At 46.2% G+C, this 26,143-nt stretch overlaps 1 protein-coding gene across 1 annotated transcript in view; it reads left to right on the top strand.

The window, feature by feature from the left end:
* The first annotated feature begins 2,721 nt into the window (after positions 1-2,721).
* Fyb2 (FYN binding protein 2) overlaps positions 2,722-26,143 on the top strand; it is a 127,086-nt gene continuing 103,664 nt past the window's right edge. The window contains exons 1-2 of the mRNA XM_052718354.1: positions 2,722-3,044; positions 16,310-16,695. Of these exons, the coding sequence (XP_052574314.1) occupies positions 16,687-16,695 (9 nt within the window). The 5' untranslated portion in view covers positions 2,722-3,044; positions 16,310-16,686. The remainder of the gene's footprint in view (positions 3,045-16,309; positions 16,696-26,143) is intronic.

Genomic DNA, 26,143 nt, shown 5'->3' with positions numbered 1-26,143 from the left:
TTTTTTTTTTTTTTTTGGTTTTTCCAGACAGGGTTTCTCTGTGTAGCTTTGCGCCTTTCCTGGATCTCGCTCTGTAGACCAGGCTGGCCTCGAACTCACAGAGATCTGCCTGCCTCTGCCTCCCGAGTGCTGGGATTAAAGGCGTGCGCCACCACCGCCCGGCCCAATTTTTAAGCAGATTATTTAGATGCTCCCAAGAGTGACCCTTGTGAGCAATCCCCTAGAGAGGTGATCTTCATATGCCACCTGAGAATCTTTGAACCACAGCTCAGATTTTATTACCTTAGTTTCAACCCCAAAGTACAGTCCCTTGATAGACCATACTGTGCATCTGATTGGGGATTCCCATCTCCTGTAAAGGTTTCCAGACATAATCTAACTCCAAACAAAGGGTTGTCCCCACAGATAATGTAACTTAGGTAGTTGTCTGTGGAGAAGTATAAGAATATCTTGGATCCTGGTATTCAGGGTAAATGTTAAAGTGTGAATACTCAGCATGAAGTGTACATTTCCTTTGTTTAATAGAATAGAAGGAGGCAGGTTGGTATCAGGGTGTCTTATATCACCCCTTTCCATCCCTTGCAGCAGAATTCCCCCAAACTTCAGGCTTTGTCTGGACTCTGAGTATCATTGAAAACCCTATACATACATACATTCTTACACATATACACACCACATGCATCTACACACACACACACACACACACACACACACACACACCTCCCCCTCCTGCCAGACTGAAGTTCTCTCTGCCCCCAGGAGGCCAAGCTCCTACCAGAGTCTCCCTGTGATTTCTCTGCTTTCCCTGGCTTCACTCAAAGGATCTTGCCTCTCTCAGATCCCCACGAACTCCTCTCCGACCCTCTGTCCTGACCCTCCTCATTCACAGAAGACCTTGTTGCTCTTTGACTATGTAATATTGTTTGTTTGTTTGAATCTTATGTAGGGCTCTTTTCCCTTGCAATGCTTTCATCCTTGTGCCCACACTCTAACCCATAGCCCTCTGAACAATTCTTCACCTCTGACCTGCTCCCTTCAGTCCCACAGAATACCTCCTCGTCACTCCAGGCTGCAGTCCCAGGCGCCTTCATCAGGTGAGCCCTGCCTCGGCTTGGTGAGTAGGAGGCCATGCCAGAAGGCTGAAGGAGGAGAAGAGGGAGAAGCCGGGGCATATCTTCTTCTCAATGAAGCCTGGGGAGGCATGCATGCTAACAGCCACGTGGTTCAGGTTTTGCCTGGGTGTTTCCAGATCTCAGACTGATGCCACCTCATCCTGTGTTGACACCTCCAGGCTAGTGGCTTCCAGCTTTTAGTTTGCCTCTGGTTTACTTATAGCTCTCAGGGTAGGACCGGTGCTCCTTATGAAATTCCCTCTGTCCAATATTGAGGGAAATCTCTGTTCCTGTAATTGCACACTGACAGATAGATATACAGTACCCGGGGAAGGCTGGCTCAATCATAAAACCAATGAAAGGATAAAGCACCACCATGTTTACCTATAACAGATGAATTTTGTTATTTCCACTTCTAAGAAAGACCTTTATGGATCCACCAAAAACAGCCTTTCTAACTCACTTTTAGAAAAAGTTCCACTTTTCCTAGCTCAGTGCCCTATTCCCAAACTCCTTGTTCAGTTAACCAGCCCTGCGTGGCATTTGCCTCCCTGACAGATGGTCAAGACACTGAGTACAGAGCGAGATCATCAGATCAGAAATGCTTCAGATCATGGAGCCCAGGCTGCTGGCTGGGCCTGCCGCACAGTGGGGAAGGACTGAGTACCCTTCCACTCTCCAGGTCTGATATGTGACTTTAGCCAGAATGAGGCCAATTTACTGTTACTCCCAGAGCACAGTGCAATTTGCACATGAAGGAAAGATGCACATTTGTGGCCAAATAGACAGATTTGGACATTGGACTGGATGCTAAAATGTCCCCCTGTGCTTGAGGCAGGCTCATAGCCGGATGGCTGCCTTGAAGCTGCCCAAAATATTATTATATTTCCATGGTCTGGACTGAGTAGAAGCCAAGCATTTGAAAGGATCTGGAAATAGCTGGCAGTTTGCATTCCAGCTACTTGAACAGGATTATACAACCCACCTTTCTACAGCCCTCAACCTATACTGCCTCTCCTGGGCTTGGCTGTCAAGGATGCTGACTGAGTAATGAGAAGACACATAGCCCTAAAAAAAGAAAAGATGACTCATACATCTTAATGAAGTCTCACCTGAGAGAAACACTTGTAAGCATTTGTAAGGCTCAGCCCTGAGCTGAGCACAGGGGAAGGGAGTGAATGAGACGTAGGTCCTGCCAGGTGGTGATGGTGCACGCCTTTAATACCCAGCACTCAGGAGGTATAGGCAGGAGGATCTCTGTGAGTTCGAGGCCAGCCTGATCTACAGAGCCAGTTCCAGGACAGCCAAGGCTACACAGAGAAACCCTCTCTCGAAACCTCTCCCTGCCAAAAAAAGAAGCAGGTCCTGTTTTTGAAGGCCCCATTGCCTATGTGTGTGTGTGGGGTGGGGTGAGGGGTTAGACAGACAGGGGCAAAGGAACAAAGGCAGGTTGGTGGATGGAATGGCATCCAGATGTTCCTATGTATCCTATCACAACATTGAAAAACAGGTGTTCTGTGTGAGAATAGCTGGGATAATTCCAGGCAGGCAAGCCCTCGATGAAACTTTCATATTCTTTCTCATCTGTAGGGGGAGTTAGTGCCTGCCTCCCACTTGTTCAAGCACACAGCGAAGTCATGTGTGTAAAGTTCTTCGTACTTAGTGCCAGAACATGGGTGTGGTCACCATGACCCCTTCAGCAGCAGCCGTAATGAAGTTCACTCCACGACCCTGTGGGTTCTGGTCATTGCAAAGAGGAGCTGTACCAGACAGGGAAGACTGTGGCAGATGGCATGACGTCATGCTTGATAGTCTGGATTGGGGACACCTGGGAAGCAACCTCTGAAGACCTTGGGAGTATTAGCACGGGTGGATGACTGTCTCCAGGCTACAAACGGACTCAGTTCCGCAGGGCAGCTGCATTATGAGATGGTAAGGAGGGACCTGTGGGAGCAGAGGCCTCATGCTGTGGTCAGTCAATGCAGAGACAGCATTTCACTAGCTCTTGGGATAATGGGGAGGGCCCAGGTGGGTGGCGGGTGCATCAGGACTGGCATTCTAGGTAGAGAAAAGAAAAGCAGGCAAACATCTGGGGATATGATGAATCATTGTAAGCCCAAGAATGAAGAAATCAACTGTGGGGACATCAGTAGCCAAGACTGGAATAGCCCCAGGGCCCAGGTCTGAAGAACCCTTTGTACGTGGGAAAACTTGGGACTTCACCCCTTGTATGCCGGGTCACATACATTTTCAGCACAAATACTGTGCATTTCCAGTGCACAGTATCACTATCGGATTTGCCTATGGGAAGATCAGTCTGGAAAGCCCCAGTTAACTTGTCTGATGTGCTATGGTAAATTAGAGGCAGGGGCGTCTTGGGCCTAAACACACAAGCCATAGAGGAGATTCACTGAAGAGATTGGCTATTGAGATAGTCTAGAGGTCTAGGCATCTTTCGAGGTGAAACTAAACTGTAAGTCCCTGGATGGCGAGGACTGTTCTGACTTTCGGTGGGTAACTATCAAGTACCAAATACAGGAGTGGGCGTGGACAAAGCGCCTTTGCTGATGGCTGCCAAATGGGGCACAGAGCGTGGTGGGGGTTAGGAAGGTCCACAGTATCTTCAAGAAAGGAGGATAAATTTTGTGCTCTCTGGAACAGGCTCAAGGGGCTAGATCTTGGGTTAAGTTATGGCCTTGGTGGGCTTGCAATGTGTGTGGAGGACCCAAATGAGAACTCTCATGGGCAGCTGGATATGTGTCACTCTGTCTTCAATACATAGAGCAGTGCCCACCTAACTCAATACCATGAGTAGGTACTCCAAAATATGTGTTGGAAAAAGGAGTCCTGGACTTCTTGACCATCTTCTGTGTCCCCAATTATTCTCTTTTATAGTACTTAAGGATGTGAGTGTAGTGCAAATTCTAATCGGTTTTAGTAATAAAAACCCGGAGTCAGATATTGGGGTAAATGCTGAAAGATCAGAGAAGTAAAGGAAACAGCCATTAGAGCCACTAGAGAGACTTCTTAGCTCTAACTGAATCCTCAGACCAAAAAGGGGCCGAGCTCCTGTCTCCTCCTGCCTTAGATTCCTGTCTCCACTTCCCTGGTCCTGGGATTAAAGGCATGAGCCTCCACTGCCTGACTCTTTTTCTTTTTTAGACTAGATCAATCTCTTGTAGCCCAGGGTGGCCTTGAACTCCTGATCTTCCTGCTTCCTCCTTCCAAGTGCTGGGATTAAAGGTATGTGCCGCCACTGCCTGGCCTGTATGGTTAACTAGTGCCTAGTTCCACACTCTGATCTCCAGGCAAGCTTTATTTGTTAGAACACAAACAAAATGTCTTACAACATGTGAGCATCCACATAAAGATTCACCTGTAACCTAAGTCGGCTCTTTGGGGTGAAGACATTGTAGTTCTGTTCCCTTCTGTGTGACTTGGCCTACTCTAGCCCACAGAGAAAATTAGGCAATTTTGGGATGAATGAGGGCCTAGGGACATGGATGTGGGCATGAACAGGATGTAAGTAGGTGTAGCTAGAGTTTTTCTGCCTGGCCCACAGTCAGGACAAATCTCTCTCATCCGCCAGTCCCGCAGTTGCTCAGACCCAACCAAGTAAACACACAGAGACTTATATTAGTTAAACTATTTGGCCTAATGGCTCAGGCTTCTTGCTAGCTGTTCTTATGTCTTAAATTAACCCATTTCTATTAATCTATAAGTTGCCATGTGGCTCATGGCTTACCAGTACCTTACATCTCGCTTTCCATGGCGGCAACTGGTAGTGTCTCTCTGCCTCAGTCTTCCACTTCCCAGAATTCTCTTCTCTCCTTGTCCCACCTATACTTCCTGCCTGACTACTGGCCAATCAGTGTTTTATTTATTAACCAATCAGAGCAATACATTTAACATACAGACCATCCCATAGTAAGTAGGAGCCCAGAGCAGGGAGGTACTCAGCAAAGTGGGGTGGTCATGTTCATCATAGAACTTTCAAGTTCAAAGTTTGCCAAGCTTCTCTAACCCTCCCACCTTTCTCCTCCTCCTCCACATGCCACACCTCCAAACCACGCCTCCAAACCAGACCCTAATCAAATCCTGCTGTTCTTTCATCTGGAAAACTGGAATTTAGTACACATCCTGCCTAGGCGCTTGCAAGCATTATATGGGGTGATTCAGTTCAACAAATGTTTGTATAGGTGATTAAATGCCACAGTGATAAAATGCCTTTAAATAAATCACTGACCTCCACACTCAGTTCCACCTGGCTAATGTCCACACAGATTGTGCCACTGTGACTTGAAGTAGCATCCCCTGCTCCAGAGACAGTGGGAAACACATCTCATTGACAGAAGCACATCTCCCTTCCCAGGGAAGCCCTTCATTTCAATGGCGAAAGACTTTCATCTTGCAACCTGAATAAAGGCCAGCCAATCTGTCTCCTCCAGGCTTTCCATTCAGACTGGGATCTCTCACAGGGGTCTGGCCGCACCCTACCTTCCTCCAAGCTGTTGCACTGACCCTTGGCAACTTGGCTTGAGCTGATGACCGTGCTGGTAACACAACTAGTAAGTGGGGAACGTGGACATCACAGGAAGGTTGCTGTCGGGGTGACAGGTGGCGAGACCACAACTCCTGAAAGCAGACGCCACGCCTCCCATCCTTTTAGCCTTCTTAAGGTCTGTTCAGGAGAATTGCTTGTCAAACTCAGGTCTTTGTCCAAGCTCTTCTCTCTCTAGACTGTCCCATCCTCGGTCATGTTAGGACTAAGAGTCAGGCCTTGTTGGCTCTGTGAAGCCTGTCTCGCCTCTCTGGGCAGAGATATGTGGCCTCCCTCTATGAAAAGAGAGGAAGGAGAAACGCTGAGTTCCTGTCAGCAGTCACCTCCTACGCACGCTTCTTTCTGTGCTGTCTAAAATGTCACAGTTACAGCCACATGGGAATAGAATCAGACTCCATTTCACAGATCAGAAAGCTGAGGCACATACAAGATCACTAGGTCAAAGACAGAGCTGCTAAGCAGTTGAATCGGGATTGGCCAAAAATCAAATCCATAATATTCATACTTCCTCCCTGTTACCCACAGGGCACAGATTGTGTAGTTCTTATTCTGTCTTGTCTGGGCCAAGGATCTCTCCTATTCCATCTTGGTGCCTTTCTTAGCCACTCCCTGGACAGGTCTAGAGACCTTGGTCACAAGGCCAGATCTTTTTAGTCTCAGAAACCATTAACCAAGGAGATGGGATGGTGGGGACATCCCCGTGGCAGGGAGACCTGATGTCCCTGTTCCTGTAGTCTGGTGCACACTAAACTCAGTCTTCTGTCACTAGAGTGTCATTATGTCTTGACTGGTCCCCAGCCTCCATTGTATGTTCCCGGTCCTTCCAGCTGGGTATCTGCTTCTACCTTGATGTTCACATGCCTTCTGTGAGGGGCCTTAACACCTGTCTCCTTGTCTGATGCCCTGGTGTCTTTCCTGGGCACACCAGGCTTTCTCCCTGGATGTTGAAATCCATCTCTAAATGCCAGTCATTCTCTCAGTGGTTGCCAGAATCTCTCCCTTAAATTACAGCAATCCCAGGCCTGTGAGCTTCTGCAGGGTCAGCAGCTAGGCTATGGCTACCATCTGATGTTACCTCAGCAACCAGGTCTGAGTTTGAAACCTGGCTCTGCTTCTTGTGGGCTGTGTGACCTAGAGATGGCTTTGTACTTCAGTTTATTCGTATATATAAGATTAATAACACTGACACTGTGAGACTGTTGAGGAACTCAATACCATGATATGTGAACTAACCTGATGCATTAACATGATACATGTAAAAGCCACTGTGATTCCCAGGAACCCAGATCGTGTCAGTTAGCGTTACAATCTGATCTTCAGTTCATGCCCCATAGAGTTGGCTAACCCCACCCATACCAGGGCAGTTTTCCTTATCTCCCGTCCCAATTCTTCCCTTTGCCTTTTGCTTTTCCTACCAATCCATTTCAAAGTTACTGTGATTCAATAACGAATGTAAGACAACTAACTGTACCAGTCAGAATAAGAGAGGCTGTGCCACAGTAACAAATTATCCCCAAGTTCTTAGAAACTTAAAACAACGAAATGTGCCTTATAGTCCAGGCTGGTGCTTCATTAACAGATTCTGTACCATAGTTCTCTCTGATGCTCAGGGAAGCCGATGTGACGCTCAGGGATGCAGCCCCCCTGATTCTGTGACTCTTCTACCTTAACCAGATGTGTTCACAGGATTGCAGCAAAAAGAAAGGAAGGAGGACAATTCCACAGTCCCATGAGTCATAGTCATTTCTTTTTACCACATACTATTCCTGGTCACGTTCTCTAATCTGCTTGCAAGGACAGTTAGAAATACATTCTTCTCGTGTGCCTAAGACCAAGAGATAAAAGTAAGATATGGTGAGAACAAAGTGTTTTGTCTCCCCTCCTTACCTATTGATAGAGTGGCTCACATTGCCCTGATGTGTGAGGAAAGCTGGCTGTATTTCAGTACCCCATCATCCAGACTCCTCAGCCCTGGGAATTGCTCACTAATCAGTTTTTCTAGCCCTGCCAACCTCAAAGGACATGACTCCCCTTTTATTTAACACTCCATCCCAAACACAATCCAAAGCATTTGCTTTTCCATGATTGCAGAGCTGAAGTTATAATAAAATATCTAACAATAACGGGTTTTATAACATGGTTGCAGGTGATGCATGAAGAACAAATAAAGAATGCTCCTTTTTTTTTTTCAAAATAAATTTTGTAGATCTTTAACTTGGATGCTCTTAAACCCCTACCCTGAAGCTACCATGCGGAGGCCATCTTGTTCCTGCTGTCTAGCAATGCCTGTACATACCTTCTACCTATAAAATATAAGCATGGCATTGGAGGGGGAGTAAGCAGAGGAAAGGGGATATGCACATGAGTGCTGGAGAAGATCATGCCCACCATGTCCTCACAGGGAAAAGCGATGTCACCTCTCAGACATCAGCAGAACTTTCTGGTGCATATGAAGTCAGCTTTTAAAACAGTTGTGCATGAGAAACATCCCAATTGCTATGGTTTGAAGGTCTGTGTCCTTCCCAAAGTTCACATTGAAGCTTCATATCCCATGTGGAGGTTTTCAGAGGGCCTAATGAAAGGTCTGGCAGGGAGTACAGCTAGGCCTTTTTGCCCTTCTGTCTTCCACCATAGGAGGATCCAGTGGCCTTCATCCTATGCAGAGCAGGCAGTGCTAAAAGCATCTTCCCAAAAGTGAAGACTGGACTCTGAGCAGACACCTGCTAGTGTCTTGATTTCAGAATTCCAGCCTCCGTGACTGTGATCATTAAAGTTATTCTATTCATAGATCAGACAGTCTAAGGATTTTGTTTTAACAGCACAAATGTGTGGAGATATCAATTGGCCTCTGGATTCTGTGGCTAGACCTACCATGCCTACATCCTAATAACTCCTAGCCTTTATGCATTGCAGTCATGTGGTATGACTATGCCTTGAAGTCCCAATCCGAGTAAACAAGACCCAAAGAGAGATGGGAATTCCCTGCTTGAGTTTTCTAACTAAGGACCCACTTTTCTGGGTGATGGAACATGGGAGCGATTGATATCGGTAATGATTTCCTACTTGCCTAGAAGTCAAGTATTTCCCCATCTCCTTGCCACAGGGGAATACTCTTCCTTTGATCTCAACAAGACAAGCATATCAGAAAACATCTTAATAATTCATCTGAATGGTGCATACATAATGTAACTGGCATTAGTGGAGGAAGGCAGTTTCTGTACAAGAACCCAAAAAGCTACTACATCCCCAGCTCCAAGCAGGACACCTGGTGCAAACCAGCTGTTAATATTCTCCTTAAATGGTCATGAAAGGGAACGTGGGGGCTAGAGAGGTATCGGGGCAGTTGAGAACACTTGCTGCTCTTGCAGAGGACCTAGGTTTGGTTCCAGTACCCACATATCAGTTCACACCATCTGTAACTCCAGATCTGGGGATCCGACACCCTCTTCTTGTTTCTAAAGGTACCATGCTCACACGTGGTGCATATCCATACATGTAGGCAAAATACTCAGACACATAACATGCAAATAAATACATCTTCTTAAAATGATTATTAAAAGGAAAACAACATGACTTGGTCATGTTTCCTTAACATTCTTCAAAATAAAATTTTAAAAGGCATAAAGTTGGGTGGGAGGTGTTAGGAGGACCATGAGAGAAGCTGGAGAGGGAAATGGGGCAGTAGATACGATCATATTTCATTGTATATAGTATGTGTGGTGGTTTGAATGAAAATGGCCCCCAAAGGCCCATAGGGAGTGGCACTATGAGGAGCTGTGGCCTTGTTGGAGGAAATGTGTCATGGGGGGTGGGCTTTGAGATTTCAGATGCTCAAGCCAGACCCAGTGTCACTGTCTCTTCCTGCCGCCTGTCGATCCAGGTGTAGAACTCTAGATACCTCTCCAGCACCATGTCTGCCTGCATGCTGCCATGCTTTCCTTTGTGACAATAATGGACTAAACCTCTGAACTGTAAGCCAGCCCCAGTTAAATGCTTCCTTTGTAAAAGTTGCTGTGGTCATGGTGTCTCTTCACAAGAGCAGAAATCCTAAGACCATATGAAATTCTCAAAACTAAAGAAAAAGTATTTTTATTGATTTTTTGAGAATCACATGCAATGCACTTTAATTATATCCATTGTTCCTCGCACGACTCCTCCAAGATCTACTCCCACCACCCTACCCACCCAACCTTATGTCCTCCTTTAAAAAACCCATTGAGTCCTCTCTTAGGATTACTATTGCTGTAATAAAAAACCATGACCAAAAACAACTTGGAGAGGAAAGAGTTTATTTGACTCACAGTTCTACATCACAGTCCATCAGTGAAGGAAGTCAGGATAGGACCTCAAACAGGACAGAAACTGAAACTGGGCAGGAACCTGGAGTCAGGGGCTGATGCAGCTGATACTGCCTACTGGCTTGCTCCTCATGGCTTGCTCAGCCTGCTTTTTTATAGAACCCAGGACAGCCAGCCTAGGGTTGGCACCACCCAAAGTGGGCTGAGACCTCCCCCATTAATCTCTAGTTAAGAAAATGCTTTACAGCCAAATCATTTTCTCAGCTGAAGTTCCTTCTTTCAGATGACTCTAGCCTGTGTCAAGTTGACATAAAACTAACCAGTTCAAGTCCAGTTTGTTTGCTCATATACTCTGGGGTATGGGGCCTGCCCTGGAATGAGGTGAATTTACCAGGGCTCACATCCTTAAAGAAAGCAGGCTTCTTTTCCCAGAAGCTATGCAATGCCAATAGCCCCTCATCTGTGGATGGGACTCAGTGGTCCTGACCCCATGCTGGGATTTTGTCTGGCTTGAGCTTCTACAGGCCTTGTACATTCTGTCATGGTCACTGTGAGTTCCTGTGTGCAACTGTCCTGCTGTGTCAGGACAACAGGTTTCTAAAAGTCCTTCACCATCCCTGGTGCTTACAGTCTCTCTGCTCCCTCCTCAAGGGAGGGGGGGTGTGCCACAGACATCCCATTTAGGGCTGAGCCCTCCATAGTTTCTTCTTCTCTCCTCGTTGCCTGGTTGTGTTCTCTTCATTGCCATTTACTGCAAGAAGGAATTTCTCTTAGGAGGGTTTGACAGATGCACCAATCTATGAATATAGCAATAAGTCATTAGGAATCATTTCAATGGGGGACTAGATTTGATCATACTTCATTGTACACAGTAGGAAATTCTCAAAACTGAAGGAAAAAAATTCATCTTGCTAAAGCATATGTTAGCAAGATGTGGACTAACGTAAGAAGAAAATGGAAACATGAGCGTCCTTCCAGACAAAGAGAAACCAAATACTAGCTGATACACCTTTCTCAAACAGATAAAGAACAAGCAAGACCTTTACCAGTCCACAGACCTCCAAGAGAGTTCTAAGCATTTCATCCTTTTATATAATCTGTAAATAGTGTATACCATATAGTAATCCATTCCATATTTCTGATTGGTTGTCCATCCCTTCCTACCCGCCCACCTGCCTGTCCTCTCTAGACCCCTAATCTTCATTTTTAGCCATCTTATTTTACTTGATATCTTATCACTCAAGTCTTTTGAGGCCATCATGGAGGGAAGGAAAAAGCAATTCAAAGGAAGAACTGATATTTAGGAGGAGCTGGCTCAGTGGAGCATGAGGACTTGAGTTTGGATCCTTCATGCTTATGTAAAAAGCCAAATGGTCAAATGCATGTCTGTAATCCAGTTCTGGGAGGCAGAGACAGGAGCCTGCCAGGGTCTGGCAGGCCAGACAGTCTAGCCAGTTCATGTTCTCCAAGTTCAATGTGAGCCCCTGTCTCAAAAATAAGGTGGAGAGGGGCTGGAGAGTTGGTTCAGCAGTTAAGAGCACTAGCTACTCTTCCAGAGGTCCTGAGTTCAATTTCCAGCAACCACATGGTGGCTCACAACCATCTATAGGGGATCTGATGCCTTCTTCTGACATTGAGGTGTATATGCAGATAGAACGCTCCTGTACCTCAAATAAATAAATAAATCTTTAAAAAAAATAAGGTGGAGAATGATTTTAAAAAAAAAACAAACAACAACAACAACAAAAAAAACAGCTCCTGATATCAACCTCTGGCCTCCACGTGCACCTGCACACATATATAAAAGTACAACACACACACACATACACACACACACACACACACACACACACACACACACACACACACACACACACCATGGGGGTATGAGATAAAGAAAATGAAAAGGGAGAATCAAACCTGTGTGCTTGCACATCTAGGGATCTACCCTGATCTTTCTGAGCCTCACTGTCTTCAGTGGAAAAATTTAAAATAATACTGAAAACACTATCATGAAAAATAGAATAAAATAGATGTTGTGTCACTTGTTACACAATAGACTTCCAATAAATTTAACTTCCTTTCCTCTTTCCTTCTTTCCCTTTTGAAAGTACTCGGGATATAAATTATACATAAACAAATTACATGTTCTGCTGAAAGTCTTCAGACATGATTAATGTAACCAATAATAGCGTTAATATTAATAGCGGGTTACTCCAGCAGCAGCATCCTGACTCTGACAATCAATCTGCACACCCCAGCCTTGTCGCCACATGACAGATAGCGCTCAAGGTTTACCCAGGGAACTGGGGAATGCACAAGCTTTCCCATTTTCTCATTTTAAAAAATATTCCTTCTTCACGTTAGGGTATTGTGGATAAGCCATTACTTACGGCACAAAGTGTAAGTAATGTATTTACCAAGAAATGAAAAACAGTGACGTGATAAGAAAACACTAAGAAGTTTCAAGTAATATCTGAGGTTGAAAGGTTTGGAACAATCGAGAATGTGCTGGAATACTGATGGCTGCTGCTCACTGCTTGTTGCATTATCTTTTCCTGGGAATTCATGAATGAGTGTTTGTTCCCTCCAGATAGGCTGCAACGAGGGACCAAAGTAACAACTGCTCCCAAGTCTAGCTCCGGGAACCAATGCGTTTGCTGAGCTTACTCACAGGCGCCTAAGTAGGAGCTGTTTGAAGGCAGTGGGTGGCCCCCAAACAGTTTCACCACTGGAAAGTCCCACCCCAGCATGAGTGGTGACTTCCCCCAAACTGCAAAGGTGGAGTCCCCCAAACTGCAAAGGTGGAGTCCCCCAAACTGCAAAGGTGGAGTCCTCCAAACTGCAAAAATGGAGTCCCCCAAACTGCAAAGGTGGAGTCCCTGCTTCAATTGCCTTTCCACCTCTCATAGACCTCCTAGACCATAGGCAGTTGGGGCAGAATTATAGGTAGGAGGTAGGGAGAGAATAGCTAGAATCTTAGGTGAGGATCTAGACCCTCCCCAAGCCCTTCTTCTATGAGGGCAGGTCAACAAGCCTGGTCTTGTCTTTTGTAGATAGTCATAGGCTCTCTGGATAAGATGGTAATGACTGTTACGCTTAAAAGGCAGTGGCCCAAAGAATGGATGTGACCTTAAAGGGGGCGCATATTATCTCCCCTATAGGAAAAGCAAACCAAAGCAAAGGGCTTAAAAGAAATATCTAGAAGATTCTGAGCCTAACTTCGACCTATCCGTTAAGATCTCCAATAGCCCACTTTCAGAACCTAACTGGGATGGAGGAAACTCTAAGTCTTCCAGCTCTCAGATCCTGTGAGTTTATTGTTTGGCGTTTCTTGAAAATTGAAAGAAAGGCAAACAGACTGGCCGTGAGGGCGGGGTCTGGAGCCAGGCTGCCTGGATTGGAATTTCTGTCCTTCCATTTGCTAACTGTTGCCCAGAGGAAGTTGCTTAACTTGCCTGTGCCTCAGTTCTCAGCTAGAAAGTAGGGCTCATAATAAAGATAAGCAGGAAAAGGTCTGCAAGGTCTGTTGTCCTGTTCTTGGCAGGCAATAGACAGAGGCATGCAGCAGGCTACTTCCTCGTCCCTGATTAACTGGAGCTCATGGGGAAATTCCTCCTGGCCCGGGGCTACAGCAGATCTTCCGAGTGCCAGATACTTGGACAGATCTCATCTTTGACTAAATTGTGTTCATTTCTAAGGTACAGTGAGATCTAGTTTGACTCAGGTCAAAACTGAAATTTCACATCCCCGATTCCTCACAATGCTCGTATTCGCTACCTTTACCCTCCATGTCAGCATGTGCGATTTCCCTTTCTTTTTTTTTTTTTTTTTTTTGGTTTTTCGAGACAGGGTCTCTCTGTGTAGCTTTGCGCCTTTCCTGGAACTCACTTGGTAGTCCAGGCTGGCCTCGAACTCATAGAGATCCGCCTGGCTCTGCCTCCCAGTGCTGGGATTAAAGGCGTGCGCCACCACCGCCCGGCTGCGATTTCCCTTTCTATCAAGCTGGGTGCAAGGATCCGCCTGCTCACAGGATAGAGGCTCAGGAGCAATCTGAGATCCCTGCAGGTGGGGGTGGGGTGAAGTAGTGCTACCTCATTCCCACAACTAGGTGTGGCCTGTGCCACATGTAGCTGATACCGTGGTTTAGGGGAAATGGAGAAAGGAAGAGGGGAATGGCGTGTAGGATCTTGCAAAGTGTTAAGTACCATATCAGGGTTTCAAATGGCCATTAGTCCTGGAGCTAACCCTGTCAGCCTTCCTTTTAAAGACAAAGAATACCTCAGACTTGTGGACCTTCTCAAGGCCAAGTGTTAGTGGGCAAACTCTGTTTAGCGTCTGCGCCATATGATAATTAACAGGGTGATAGATGGTTCCAAGCTTAATTCTCTTTTTGTCTGTTTACCTTGCGATGTTTTTATTATTTAGAATACCTAATACAATATAAATGATGGATAAATGCAGTGTTGAAGTAATGCCAAGAAAAGCGTTCAGACATGTTTAGTTTAGATGTAATCCCATTCCGCCCCACGCCCCCGACTCCCTTCCCATGGTACCCTCTGCCACTATAATTTCCCCTTCTCCTGTCATCTCCCGTATGCTCTCTTGACCTCACTGCAGTTAGAATATTTATCATCAAGAAAAAAAAATGAGTGGGGCTAGGGAGATGCCTTGGTAGTTAAAAGCACTTACTTTTGCAGAGGACCTGGGTTTGGTTCCCAGCACCCACGTGGGTGGCTCACAATGGTCTATAACTCCAGTCCCAGAGGATAAGAAAAACCTCAGCAGGTACTTCATACATGTACTGCACATAAATACATGGATGGAAAACATGCATAAAATGTTTATGTGTTTTTAATAAGTTTTTGTAAAATTATACAATATTTTGGTTTATTGAAACCAAAGTAGAAAAGGGCCCAAGGGATGGAGGAGGCCAAGCCTAATTCTTATGCCTCCTAGCAAAATAGTCCCCACCCTCGACAGCTACCAATGAGCGATTCCCAGTATACACTAGACTTACCACTCTAACTTGTCGAGGGCCAAACCAAAGCAGACCTCGAAGCCCCTCTAGATCTAGGCGGGCTGTTAAGAGACTCTGCCGCCCGGCCTACCCCTCTGCCATTGTGGGCTGCCCTGACGCCACTAGGGGGAGCCCTTGTGTTGGGAGCATAGGGAAATGAGAGGCCCAAAGGTTTCTGGGGTCCAGAGCTCTCTCTATGAATGTATACCTGGATAGACAGGACTACTAGAGTGCTAAGGGAAGGTCACAGAGGACCCTTGGTCTTGAGGAATGGGAGCAAAAGTGACTGTGAGCAAGGCTAAGGAAAACGAAAATCTTGCGTTTGTCACCTGTTTGGGGATAAGCAAGCACGTGGCTTCCTCACCTGCCCTCTATCTCGCTCCTGTCAGGACAGGGGACTCTTATTTTAAGAACTTGGTAGCTAGGCATGGTAATGCCTGCCTTTAATCCTATCACTAGGGAGGCAGGGGCAGGTGGATCTCTGTGAGTTCCAGACCAGCCTGGTCTACAGAGTGAGTTCCAGGACAGCCAGGGCTTTGTATAGAGACCCTATCTCAAAACAACAACAAAACCCTGATAATAGTAGTAGTAGTAGTAGTAGTAGTAGTAGTAATAGTAATAATAATAATAATAATAATAATAATAATAATAATAAAAATAGTTGGTTGGAACTCATTCCAAGTTATATAGTGAGTTGGAAGACAGTTTGAGTGTGAGACCCTGCATCAAACAATGAACAGATTTTTAGTTCCTAAAAAGCAAGAAAACCCAGCAGGCTGCATATAAATTAGGGCATAGGTCATACATCCTGCTCACCTCCAATTCTTATGACATACCCTGTCTGACTCCCCAACCCCCCTAATCTAGGAATGGGGTTTGGGTTTCCCACCAGGACCAGCTCTGCTAGGAAAAGAGCAAATGAATCAGAACACAACGTCATCTCCAAGTCAGCCAGAGCCTCTTGGCTTCAGCTTCCTACCAGCATCACTCTGGGCTAGTTAAGGCCATCTCTCTGAGCCCCAGTTCCTGCCTGGCTAAAATGAAGACAGCAGCACTTCCCGGGGGCACTATGTGTAAGGGTTAAAGGGGGGCATGCATTCAAATACAGTGACCGTACCTGTCTTCAAACAGGTGTAGTTATTTTAGCTTCGTCTCTCACCCCCATTAAACGCACCTGCCTGCTTACCCACACTTTGCACTTTCTTTTCTCTGACCCTGAGCAGCTTTTGTGAAATTAAGTAGCCATCAGCAGAGGCGGAGTTGGGCGAGGGTGTCACTAATGGAGACCAGTGTCCTGAGCCTTTCATTCTAACTTTAGGAACAAGATGCACTTGACTCTCAGCAACTCCCCCGGGTGGGATGTGGTGGGAGAGGACCGGACGCGGGCACAGAGTGAAACCCGTACAGAGGGAGTGATGGCACGGAGCCTGGGGAGCCGCAGACAGAGCCTTCTGCCCACACTCCACTTCCTGCCCCCACCGCAGCTGATCCAGCTGGGAGGATGGAGACCCGCCCAGCCCCAGGGAGGGAGGAGCCACAGGCCAGGTGGATCTGGCTAAGAGCCTGGGCTCCAGCGTGCCCCAGACGTGGGGAAGTGACTGCAAGCTGGCAGGCGAAGGTGAGAGCACTGTTGGCCCCAGGATCCAGCTCTGGGAAGCTGGGATTCTTTCCCAGACGCTGGCTCTGAGGAACACAATGGAAGAGGTAAGGCACCCACTTGGGTATGGGCTGTCTGCGTGTCACCTTGTGGACTTTAGTTCTTTCCAAAGGAGGGATCCCTGGGAAAAGAGCGGCCTGTGTGACCCAGCTCCTGGACCTGACCAAATGTGTCATGTGTCCTGCTATGAACCTGTCATGCTGGCCTTGCTCAGGTAGCCTGTGTCCTGTGTTTCTGCGACGCTCTCTCTAACCCAGGACCCGGGCATCTAGCCAGCTCTGAGGGTCACAGTTCGAGTGCTTGTCACTTTAGTGTTAACTTTCCCCCTCAGTTCTGCCTTTGCGATGGCAGGTGGGTGTCTAGGTCCAAGGACAGTGCGTGACTCTGGGAAAAGATGGCCTTGCGATGTCCCCTGTGGCTTGTGACTTTACATCACTGCTCCCTATTGACTCTGTGGACTGGGGCAAGAGTGCTTGTGCTCTTGAGCCCTAGGGCTCTCCTAAAACAGAATTGTACCAGAGTGGATGCTTTGTGAGAAGGGAGGTACATGAAGAAATAGAGCCCAGGCTTGTGATGGTGGCAGTTCAGAAGCGGAGGCAGGAGCATTGAAAGGCTAAAGCCAGTCTGAGCCACACGGGGAAACCTTGATCGTTTTTGTTTTTGTTTTTGACAAAAGCAACAGAAAGTTTTGAATGGCTGAAGGAATGCTGTTCACATAGTCACAGATTTTGCCCGGCTAACCCCATCCTCCCCTTTCCTTGTGGAGTTCTTGCTCTGCTGTTCTGTTAGTGGCTTTCTTTCCATAGATGCATATGCACATGTACCATGCCTAAGAAATCACTGTGTTGCTTCCTATCCAGATGTTTGGTTTACAATCAGGAAGGTGGATTGCTCCTGTATTGAAAGGGACACCTGTGTCTCTGGCTTCTCACTCCACCCAGGTGGTTGAGTTTTAGAAAAGAGGGAACCAAGGATGCCAGCCAGTTTGTTCTCCTTGTGAATTCCTTCTGCTAGCCCACGTGTGGTGCCACGATGTTTAGAAACTTATTCTTGGGGTGGGGGCGTGGGGGTCAGGGAGTTGTTTTTATTTTGTAAAAAGTCTTACTTTACAGCCCAGGCTGGCCTCAGCCTCTCAAATGCTTGGATGACAGGCATGTGCCACTGTGCCGGACTCTATTCATCAACTTTTGGGAGCCTCCTCCATGACGGCAACTTGCCAAGATGAACTGATCCACGTGGCTTCAGGCAAAGGAAAGGGACTGACATGCTGCCCTCTCCCTAGCCAGGATCTGCGCTGTCGACGAGTTCTGCTTATCAGTCTGACGGGGCAGAGACTGGAGGTCATTGGCCCTGGGGATTTTAGGTGAGGAAGCTGAAGGACAGAATATTACTGCTGCACAGTTAGGACACCACCGGTCAGAAGCAGGGCTGGGGCCTAGGCTCTGGTTCTTTAACGACAGCGACTGGGTGCCAGCTGTAAACCAGGCAGCACCAGCGGGGATTAATTACTCCAGCAGAACAGAGAGAAGGTTTGACAGCTTAGAGAAAAAAGTACAAAAGGGCATATTTGTCACCTAGTAACGTTTTACAGGACAAGAGAAGTGAGCACACATTTTCCTCCGATCAGAAAGACTAGCAGAAAGGACCCAAAAAGAAATATGGGAACTGGGTGGTGGTGGTACATGTCTTTAATTCCAGCACTCTGGAGGCAGAGACAGGCAGATCCCTGTGAGTTCAAGGCCAGCCTGGCCTACAGAGCCAGGAATAGCCAGGTAGACACAGAGAAACCCTGTCTACAAAACAAAAGAAAAAAAATATATGGATAGTTCCTCATCTTGAAAGGATTGTTCTTCTATTGTTTTAGAAAACCAACAAAACATTCCTTATATAATATATACATTTGGAGAACCTCCTTTGTATGGCCAACTTCCGTTTTGGGTGCATGGATACAGCTAGGAGCCAAACATTCAAAAATACCTGCTTTAGCCTGTCATGGTGGTACATGTGTGTAATTCCAGCACCTGGAAGGTTGAGGCAGGATCAAAAGTTTAAGGCCAGACTAGGCTGCAGAGTGGTACAAAATGCATTCATAAAGTTTATATGCTAATAAGAAAGGAGAAAGAGGGCTGGAGAGATGGCTCAGCCATTAAAGGCTAGGCTCACAACCAAAAATATAAGAAAGGAGAAAGAAACAAAAATATAAGGGGTAAACTGCAGCTGGTGCAATGTAGACATTCAAAGCGGAGAAGAAGGGTCTAAGGTCCTGAGGCAGCGGGGAGACTGCCATTTTAAGTGGCACAGTGTCAAAGGTCACTGTAAGGAGGGAATTGAACAGAAACCTAAGGAAGTGAGAGTTGTGTGGATGTTTCAGGGGGAACGAGTCTACCAAGAGGTACTAGCCGATGCTAAGACAAAAGCTGCTTTGGTGAACAGCAGCCAAGTGTAGACTAAATAGAGCAGAGGAAGTAAGGGGTGAATGTTCACATCATGAAGGCGTGGAACCCTCAGTAGAAACCAGCTTTCCCCAAGGATAGCTGGTAGCTGGATGGCACCACCTGACTTACATTTCCTAAGAATTGTGTGGCTGTGGTTTGGAAACTAGATGGCCAGAAGGGTGAGATCAGTAACTGCGCAGCCCGGTAGAGGGAAGGTGCTGGGATGGAAACAGGAGGAGAAGCGGCTCAGGCCAGACTTAGCAGGGATGGTGGTTATAGAAGTGTCAGATTCTGCGCCCCTGACTTTGGATGATCGAAGTAATGGTGTTTTGGCTTTATGATGTACAGAACTGGCACACATTTGGTAAAAACTACTCTGAGCTGCAAATTTTGATTTTTTTCCTGGGCTAGCCATGTGTGATGCTATACAAGTAAATGAATATGTGCTCTCTGTTGCTAAGTGCTGAAGTTTGGTAAATTGGATGTATTAACTGCATTTTTAACATAACTGCATTTTATGATATTTATGGTATTTTCAACTTAGCATGGGATTATCATGCCATTATCCTGCGATAAGTCAAGGTACATCTGTATACTAAAGGTAGAGTCAACTTGATATACTGATTAGAGAGGGAGGGAGGAAAGGAGAGGATGTTGAGGACCCAACGGCATGAAGGCTGAGCTTTCAGAAAGATGAAGCCAGAATTTTCTGAGATGACTTGATACTGAGCAGTTTAGAAAGACACCAGGAGTCAGTTTTAGACGTGGAATGATTGAAGGGCTAATTATACAGAGGAATACTCAGATTCAGAGCTCAAGGGGGAGGCTGAGGCAGGACAATAATCAGAACAATATCTACTAGAATAGTGCTGACAACCAGTAGGTGTTTAAGATTGCACAGAGTCATGCCGGGCAGTGGTGGCGCACGCCTTTAATCCCAGCACTCGGGAGGCAGAGGCAGGTGGATCTTTGTGAGTTCGAGGCCAGCCTGGTCTACATACCGAGATCCAGGAAAGGCGTAAAACTACACAGAGAAACCCTGTCTCGAAAAACAAAAAACAAAAACAAAAACCAAACAAACAAACAAGATTGCACAGAGTTAAAGCTGACCTCACATTCTCCGACATTCTTCTCAAGAGGGGAAAACATGCTCCCGATACTGAACCTGGGAAAAATTGCAGGCTGCCGTGAACACTGCGGGCTGCCACACTTGGTGCTGTGGGACTTCACAGACTCCTATGAGACCATGCTATTCACACCTTGTTCTGAGAACTAATTCTTGCAGCCCTCAGCCAGGTCAGTAGCCTCGGCACAGCTGAAGATAACCTCATGTAGACGCTGACAGTTCTGGCTGAGCCCACCTTGCCAGCCTGCCCACAAGAAAAGCCCCTTCTCTGAAAGCCCCACAGACCACAGCAGCACGAGGCAGACACCACAGAATGGCGTTCATCAACACTCTGTGGATGGAAATCTCACCCAGCTGGACCATGTCACTATTACCCTCTTACACAATTGGGAGATGCAGAGGAAGGTGGGGCTTCTGTTTGTCTTAGGCCACTCAATTTTCAGTTGTTTGGTTCTGCATTAGCAGATATCAGAAGAAATAAAAATTATTTTTATCTGGGCATGGTGGTACACACCTGTAATCACAACATTTGGAAAGCTGAGGCAGGAGGACTGTAAATTCAAGACCAGCCAGTACTACACAGTGAGATTCTGTCTTAAATAAAAATTAGGGATGAATATGTGCCACACACCTTTAATCCCAGCAATCTGGAGGCAGAGCTCATAGATGTCTGAGCTAAAGGCCAGCCTCATCTACATAGCAGTTCTAGATCATTCAAGGTTACATAATGAGACTCTGTCCTAAACAAACAACAGCAAAAAATATTCTTTCATACAGATATATGGTTCAAAAGAATTCTGTAAAAACGTATTTTGAGCTGGCTCAATTGTAAAATGCTTGTTATACAAGCATGAGAACCCAAGTTCAATCCACAGCACCCATGTCAAGAATGTCAGGTATTGTGATGTACACTTACAATCCCCAAACAAGAGAGGCAGAGACTAGAGGATTCCTGGGGCTTGATACACAGTACTCTGGCAGAATCAGTGAGCTCCAGGTTCAGTGAGAGAGCCTGCCTCAAAAAACAAGGTGGGCAGCTCCTCAAGAGCCACATCTGTGTTTGACTCCTGGTTTCCACGTGCATATGAATACATATACATATCCACACAAATATGCACACATCCATACGTTTTATACACACACACTCATGGGGGAGTACTTTTAGACCTTCATACTGAGAGGTTGGTAAATCCTTTTTGAAACTCAGAGTTAAGTGGTAACCCACCTGTGCCCTCGGCCAAGTGTGTTTTCACTTGGGTCCAGTCTTGGCAAGAGAGAATTGTAGCATTTTTGAGTTAGGGCTTACCATCACGGTGTCACCAAATGGGGACTGAATATTTGATGGATGAGCTTGGACCACATTTAGAATCAAACCCCATTTAAATTCACCTCTGCCCATTGGCAGCCAAGTGATTTGAGCAAGTGCCGGCGTTGGGAAATTTCTCAAAGTCCAACCAGTTTAACAACTCCCCATTTTACAAGGAAATCTGAGCCCCAGGGGCAGAAAGTTGGCAGCAGTTTTGTAGCTACCCATCCAGTGCCTGCTCCTTGGATGCCCTGGAATTGTTCATGTTGAGTTGAAGACCTGCTCCTTAGGCCCAGCCCTCATCATCTTATGGACGCTGAACAAGCACCTTCCATGTGCCAGACCCCACATTAGCATCTGAGAGGGACCTGTCTTACATGCCATCTAGTTGCTCATTTTTGCAGAAGAGTGTTAAAGAAAACAAAGGATGTAATGGAGAATGAGGAAGCCCAGCCTCAATGGCAGCAGTGTGCCTGGGTGCCTAGCCCCAGTGTTGGGATTCTTTCGGGGAGATGCTGTCCCGCTGAATGTCAGAGGAGTAGCTATGTAGGAGAGGAAGAAGAGTGGGGTGGGGTGGAGGGCAGCAGACAAAGGCTCAGAGGTACACAGTGTGGTAGGGTGAGTCAGGGGACACTCTTGAAGTGAAGGGTTACTCAGTGGAAATTTTCTAAATGAAAATAAGTTGCCAGAATGGAGTCCTAATATTTAGAAAGGACAAGGGTTAAAAGGCCCTTGGTGCTGCATGTGGTTTATTCTGAGAGCTGAAGGAGCCACTTGGGGTAGAGGGACTTTTCTTCTAAAACTCACGGTTGAGCTGCACACCCTGAGGTGGTCCTGAGGCGGTAAGATATTACCAAGATCGCATTTGATTAATTTGGGTAGAATCTAGTTCTGCATGCCTATGAGACATCACTTAGCATTGCTTCAAGAGAAATGTTTGGGTTTTTTACCTAAATAATCTGACATCTAAGGAAAAGGTCCTAAGGAAGCACCTATTATTAAATAACGGAGGTGCCAGCTGTTTCTTCTCTATGTGCATCTGGTCCACAAGGACCAATCCCTGGGGATTTACCTGCAATGAGAGCCTCTTGCTGGGGAGTTTGTCTGTGGAGAGTAGAAACAGCTGCGATGAAGAGGCTTTCATCAAAGCAGAGGGTGGTGGTGTAAACCTGCAATCCCAGTAGACAGAAGGCTGAGGCAGGAGGACTGCTGTGAGTTCCAGGCTAGACTGGGTTATGGTGTAAGACCCTGTCTTTAAAAACGAACAAACAAATTTTTAAAAAGCTCCAAAACTTCTCAGATGTATTCTGAGGGAAAAGAAATCACCCTATAAGTCACCAAATAAAAGGCTGGACGGCTCACAGCTATCTTGGCTAGGAGGCTGTGGGCAGCATCCTCTTGGACTATATTGTTTGGTCCTTGCTGATGAGATAGGAAATTACCTGTGCCATGGCCAGTCATCCCTCATAGCGAGCCCTGCCCTTATCTCATCAGTGTTTCAAAGGGAAGAGTCAAATCTCCCTTCTCCAAATCATTCACTGATATTTCTCCTGAGAGAAATGCTCCGAAGTGGGCAATGTTGGTCCTGCCATTCTGCTGCTGCATCTTGCCAGCCATTCTCCATGACTGTGAGGTAGAGCCCATGCATGTCACCCCCCAACACACACATAAGGCTGGTGGTCTTGATACTCACACAGTATCCTCCCACTTTAGCATGGTGCCCTGTCCCTGGGCTATACCTGCTCCAGCCTGGCATTTCTGTAAGAATCCTCACCTAGAGGCATGACCTCTCAAATCAGGCCTCACTTTCCCAAGAATCCCTCCCCAACTCCTTGGCCATAATTGGGTTCTCCTTCCTTGCAAGACTCCAGGCCCTTTGAGTAGATGCGTGTGTGGACTGTGAGGTCCCAGGGAGGAAGGCTTGACTCTTAAAGGCACAGCCTCTGAGGTGCCTGACTGGTTTGTCCCCAGCTGTGACAAATACCAGCTGTGTGGTTTTGAGCAAGATATTTAATTTCTTGGTGCTCCACTTGTAAAGGAGAGAAAATAATATCTGCCTCTTAGCATTCCACAGAGGCTTAAATATGTTCATAGGTATAAAGAACTTGGACCCGCCCCCTGGGCTCAAAGGATAATGCCATGCTTGACATAACAGTAACTCACAGGAGGAATGGAGTGGCTATTATAGTCTGATTGTGTTATTCTTCTCCCAAAGTGTTACTCCAAAGCCCAGGACAATGCTTGAAGAACACACATCTTAGAGGGTCTTTACAGAACAATCAAATTGAAGCGAGGCCATAGGAGTGAATTTTAATCCAGCATAAGTGATATCCTCAGAAGAGAGGAATTTAAACAGGGAACTATGCAGAGGATAGACAGTGTGACCATACTGTGAGAACACCCTATGAAACATCAAGACTGCCATCAAGCTCCAAGTGGGAGACCTACAGTCCTCAGGAGGGAACCAACCATGCCTGAAATTTGAACGTGAACATTTACCTTCCAGAACCATCAGACAACAAATTTCTCTTGTTCAAGTCATACTTGGTGGCACTTAATCATGGAGGCCCCAGCAAAACTCTGCAAGAACCCATCTCTACAAATTAACAAAGAAAGTTGATGTTAGTATTTAGAGTGGTATTTTGTTAATATTCAGGGTGATACTTTGTGTTGTGGTTTGAACCTACCCCCAAACAGCAGCTATGCTTAGCTCTTCAGAGAAGGTGCTTGGGAAAGTGCTGCATGGGGACAGGACAGAAGTGGGCGTGGCACCAAAATTGGTATTCCTCCCCAGTCAGCAAATCCCTGGGAAGATTTTCAAAGATTAATCAAAATAATGCCCCATTTGCTGGGGCTCGTTAAGTACAGATAAGTTGTATAGACTGTGCTTCAGAACATCAGACTTTGCACCCTGACCATGGAAAGACTTCACAGTTTTCATTTCTCTTGTCTCTTGACTGTTTCCTGTTATCTTACTGTTTTACAGATAGGGCAGGATCCTAGTGCAAACTAAGACTGTTTAACTCCAAGTGTCATTCTTTTGTGCTTTTTGCATCTTATTTACTCTGTGTGTGTGTGTGTGTGTGTGTGTGTGTGTGTGTGTGTGTGTGTGTGTGTGTGTGTGTGTGTTTTCATGGTGCACAAGTGTGGAGGTCAGAGGACAATTAACTAGGGAGCATTGGTTCTCTTCCACTGTGGGGATCCTGGGAATCAAACTCAGGTGATCAGGCTTGGCAGAAAGTGCCTTTACCCACTAAGCCATCTTGCTGGCCCTCTAGGTACCATTCTGGATGATTGGCTTTTCCCCTTTCATCATGATGGTAGTGGATGTTGTATGGGACAGAGGGCTAAGATGTTAAGCCAGGAGACCTGCATATGAGCCACCATCTGCCATGCACTTGCTATTTGTCCCCAGACAGATCAGTTGTCTTCTTTGACTTTAATTTTTCTTATCTGTATATGTGAATAGTAACACCTGTCAATTTTGTCAGCAAGGATTACATTTTGAATAGTATATTTGGATAAACTGAAAAACCAAAATGCTATACTTACAGTTGTTGATATTGTCAAGCTCCCCCATCCACAGAATTATAACCGAGCCACCATTGGTATTAAACCATTTTCTAAGCCCTACAACCCCCATCTCCCCATACACACCTTTGGTGAACTAGACTATAGCTTGTCTCGAAGATAAGTCATGGCTGGAGGCAAGAGAAAAGAAAGAGATGGGGGAGGCTGGTTTCTAATAGTTCTGAGGGTTAAATTGTTTTCAAGGCGGTGTCATTTAAAGTTTTAAAGGATGATTGGAGACATGCCAACTTCAAGTGCCCCTTAAAAACAAAGTACTCGCCGGGCGGTGGTGGCGCACGCCTTTAATCCCAGCACTCGGGAGGCAGAGCCAGGCGGATCTCTGTGAGTTCGAGGCCAGCCCGGACTACCAAGTGAGTTCCAGGAAAGGCGCAAAGCTACACAGAGAAACCCTGTCTCGAAAAACCAAAAAAAAAAAAAAAAAAAAAAAAAAAAAAAAAAAAAGTACTCAAGGCTGTTGTGCTCTTTCTCAATAGAGCTGGGGGCTGTCTTTGCTTATTGTTATGACTGTTTGTTGCTGTTGCTGCTTTTTGAAACTGTTTTTGTGTGTTTTGTTTTGAGCGATAGGGATTGAACCCAGCGCTTTGTGTGTGCTACTCCACCAAACCTTCATTTTCTTTTCTCCTCTCCTTGTCTTGTCTTTTTTTCCTTCTAGGCAGGGTTTCATTAACATTTAGTTGCCTGAGGCTGCCTTGAACTCACTCTGCAGCCCAGGAAAGCCTTGAGCTGTCAATTCTCCTTCCTCAGCCTCCCGAGCAGCTGGTATCACAGGCCTGTGCCAACCCTGGCCTGGGAGAATGCTATTTGGAATGTGTGGAATGTGTGTGCTCCATTTCCTCTGTCTTCTGTGATGTTCACAAAGAGCATGAGACAGAGTGTCTCGGGACTCTTGTGTATGTGCTGTCCACCTCTCCTGCCTGGGTGCCTGCAGGTGAATTATTTCATCTCTGTGGCCTTGGGCTTCATTGCTTGTAAAGGAGGATTTAAATTCAGAGAGGAGACAGCGAAGAGCACCTAGCAGCAGAACTGTCTGGCTAGTC

Source organism: Peromyscus californicus, unplaced genomic scaffold (assembly GCF_007827085.1).
Source record: "Peromyscus californicus insignis strain IS unplaced genomic scaffold, ASM782708v3 Scaffold_5__1_contigs__length_169319896, whole genome shotgun sequence".
Taxonomy (NCBI): domain Eukaryota; kingdom Metazoa; phylum Chordata; class Mammalia; order Rodentia; family Cricetidae; genus Peromyscus; species Peromyscus californicus.
The sequence above is the reverse complement of the archived record's forward strand: the minus strand, read 5'-3'. Positions and strand labels throughout refer to the sequence as shown.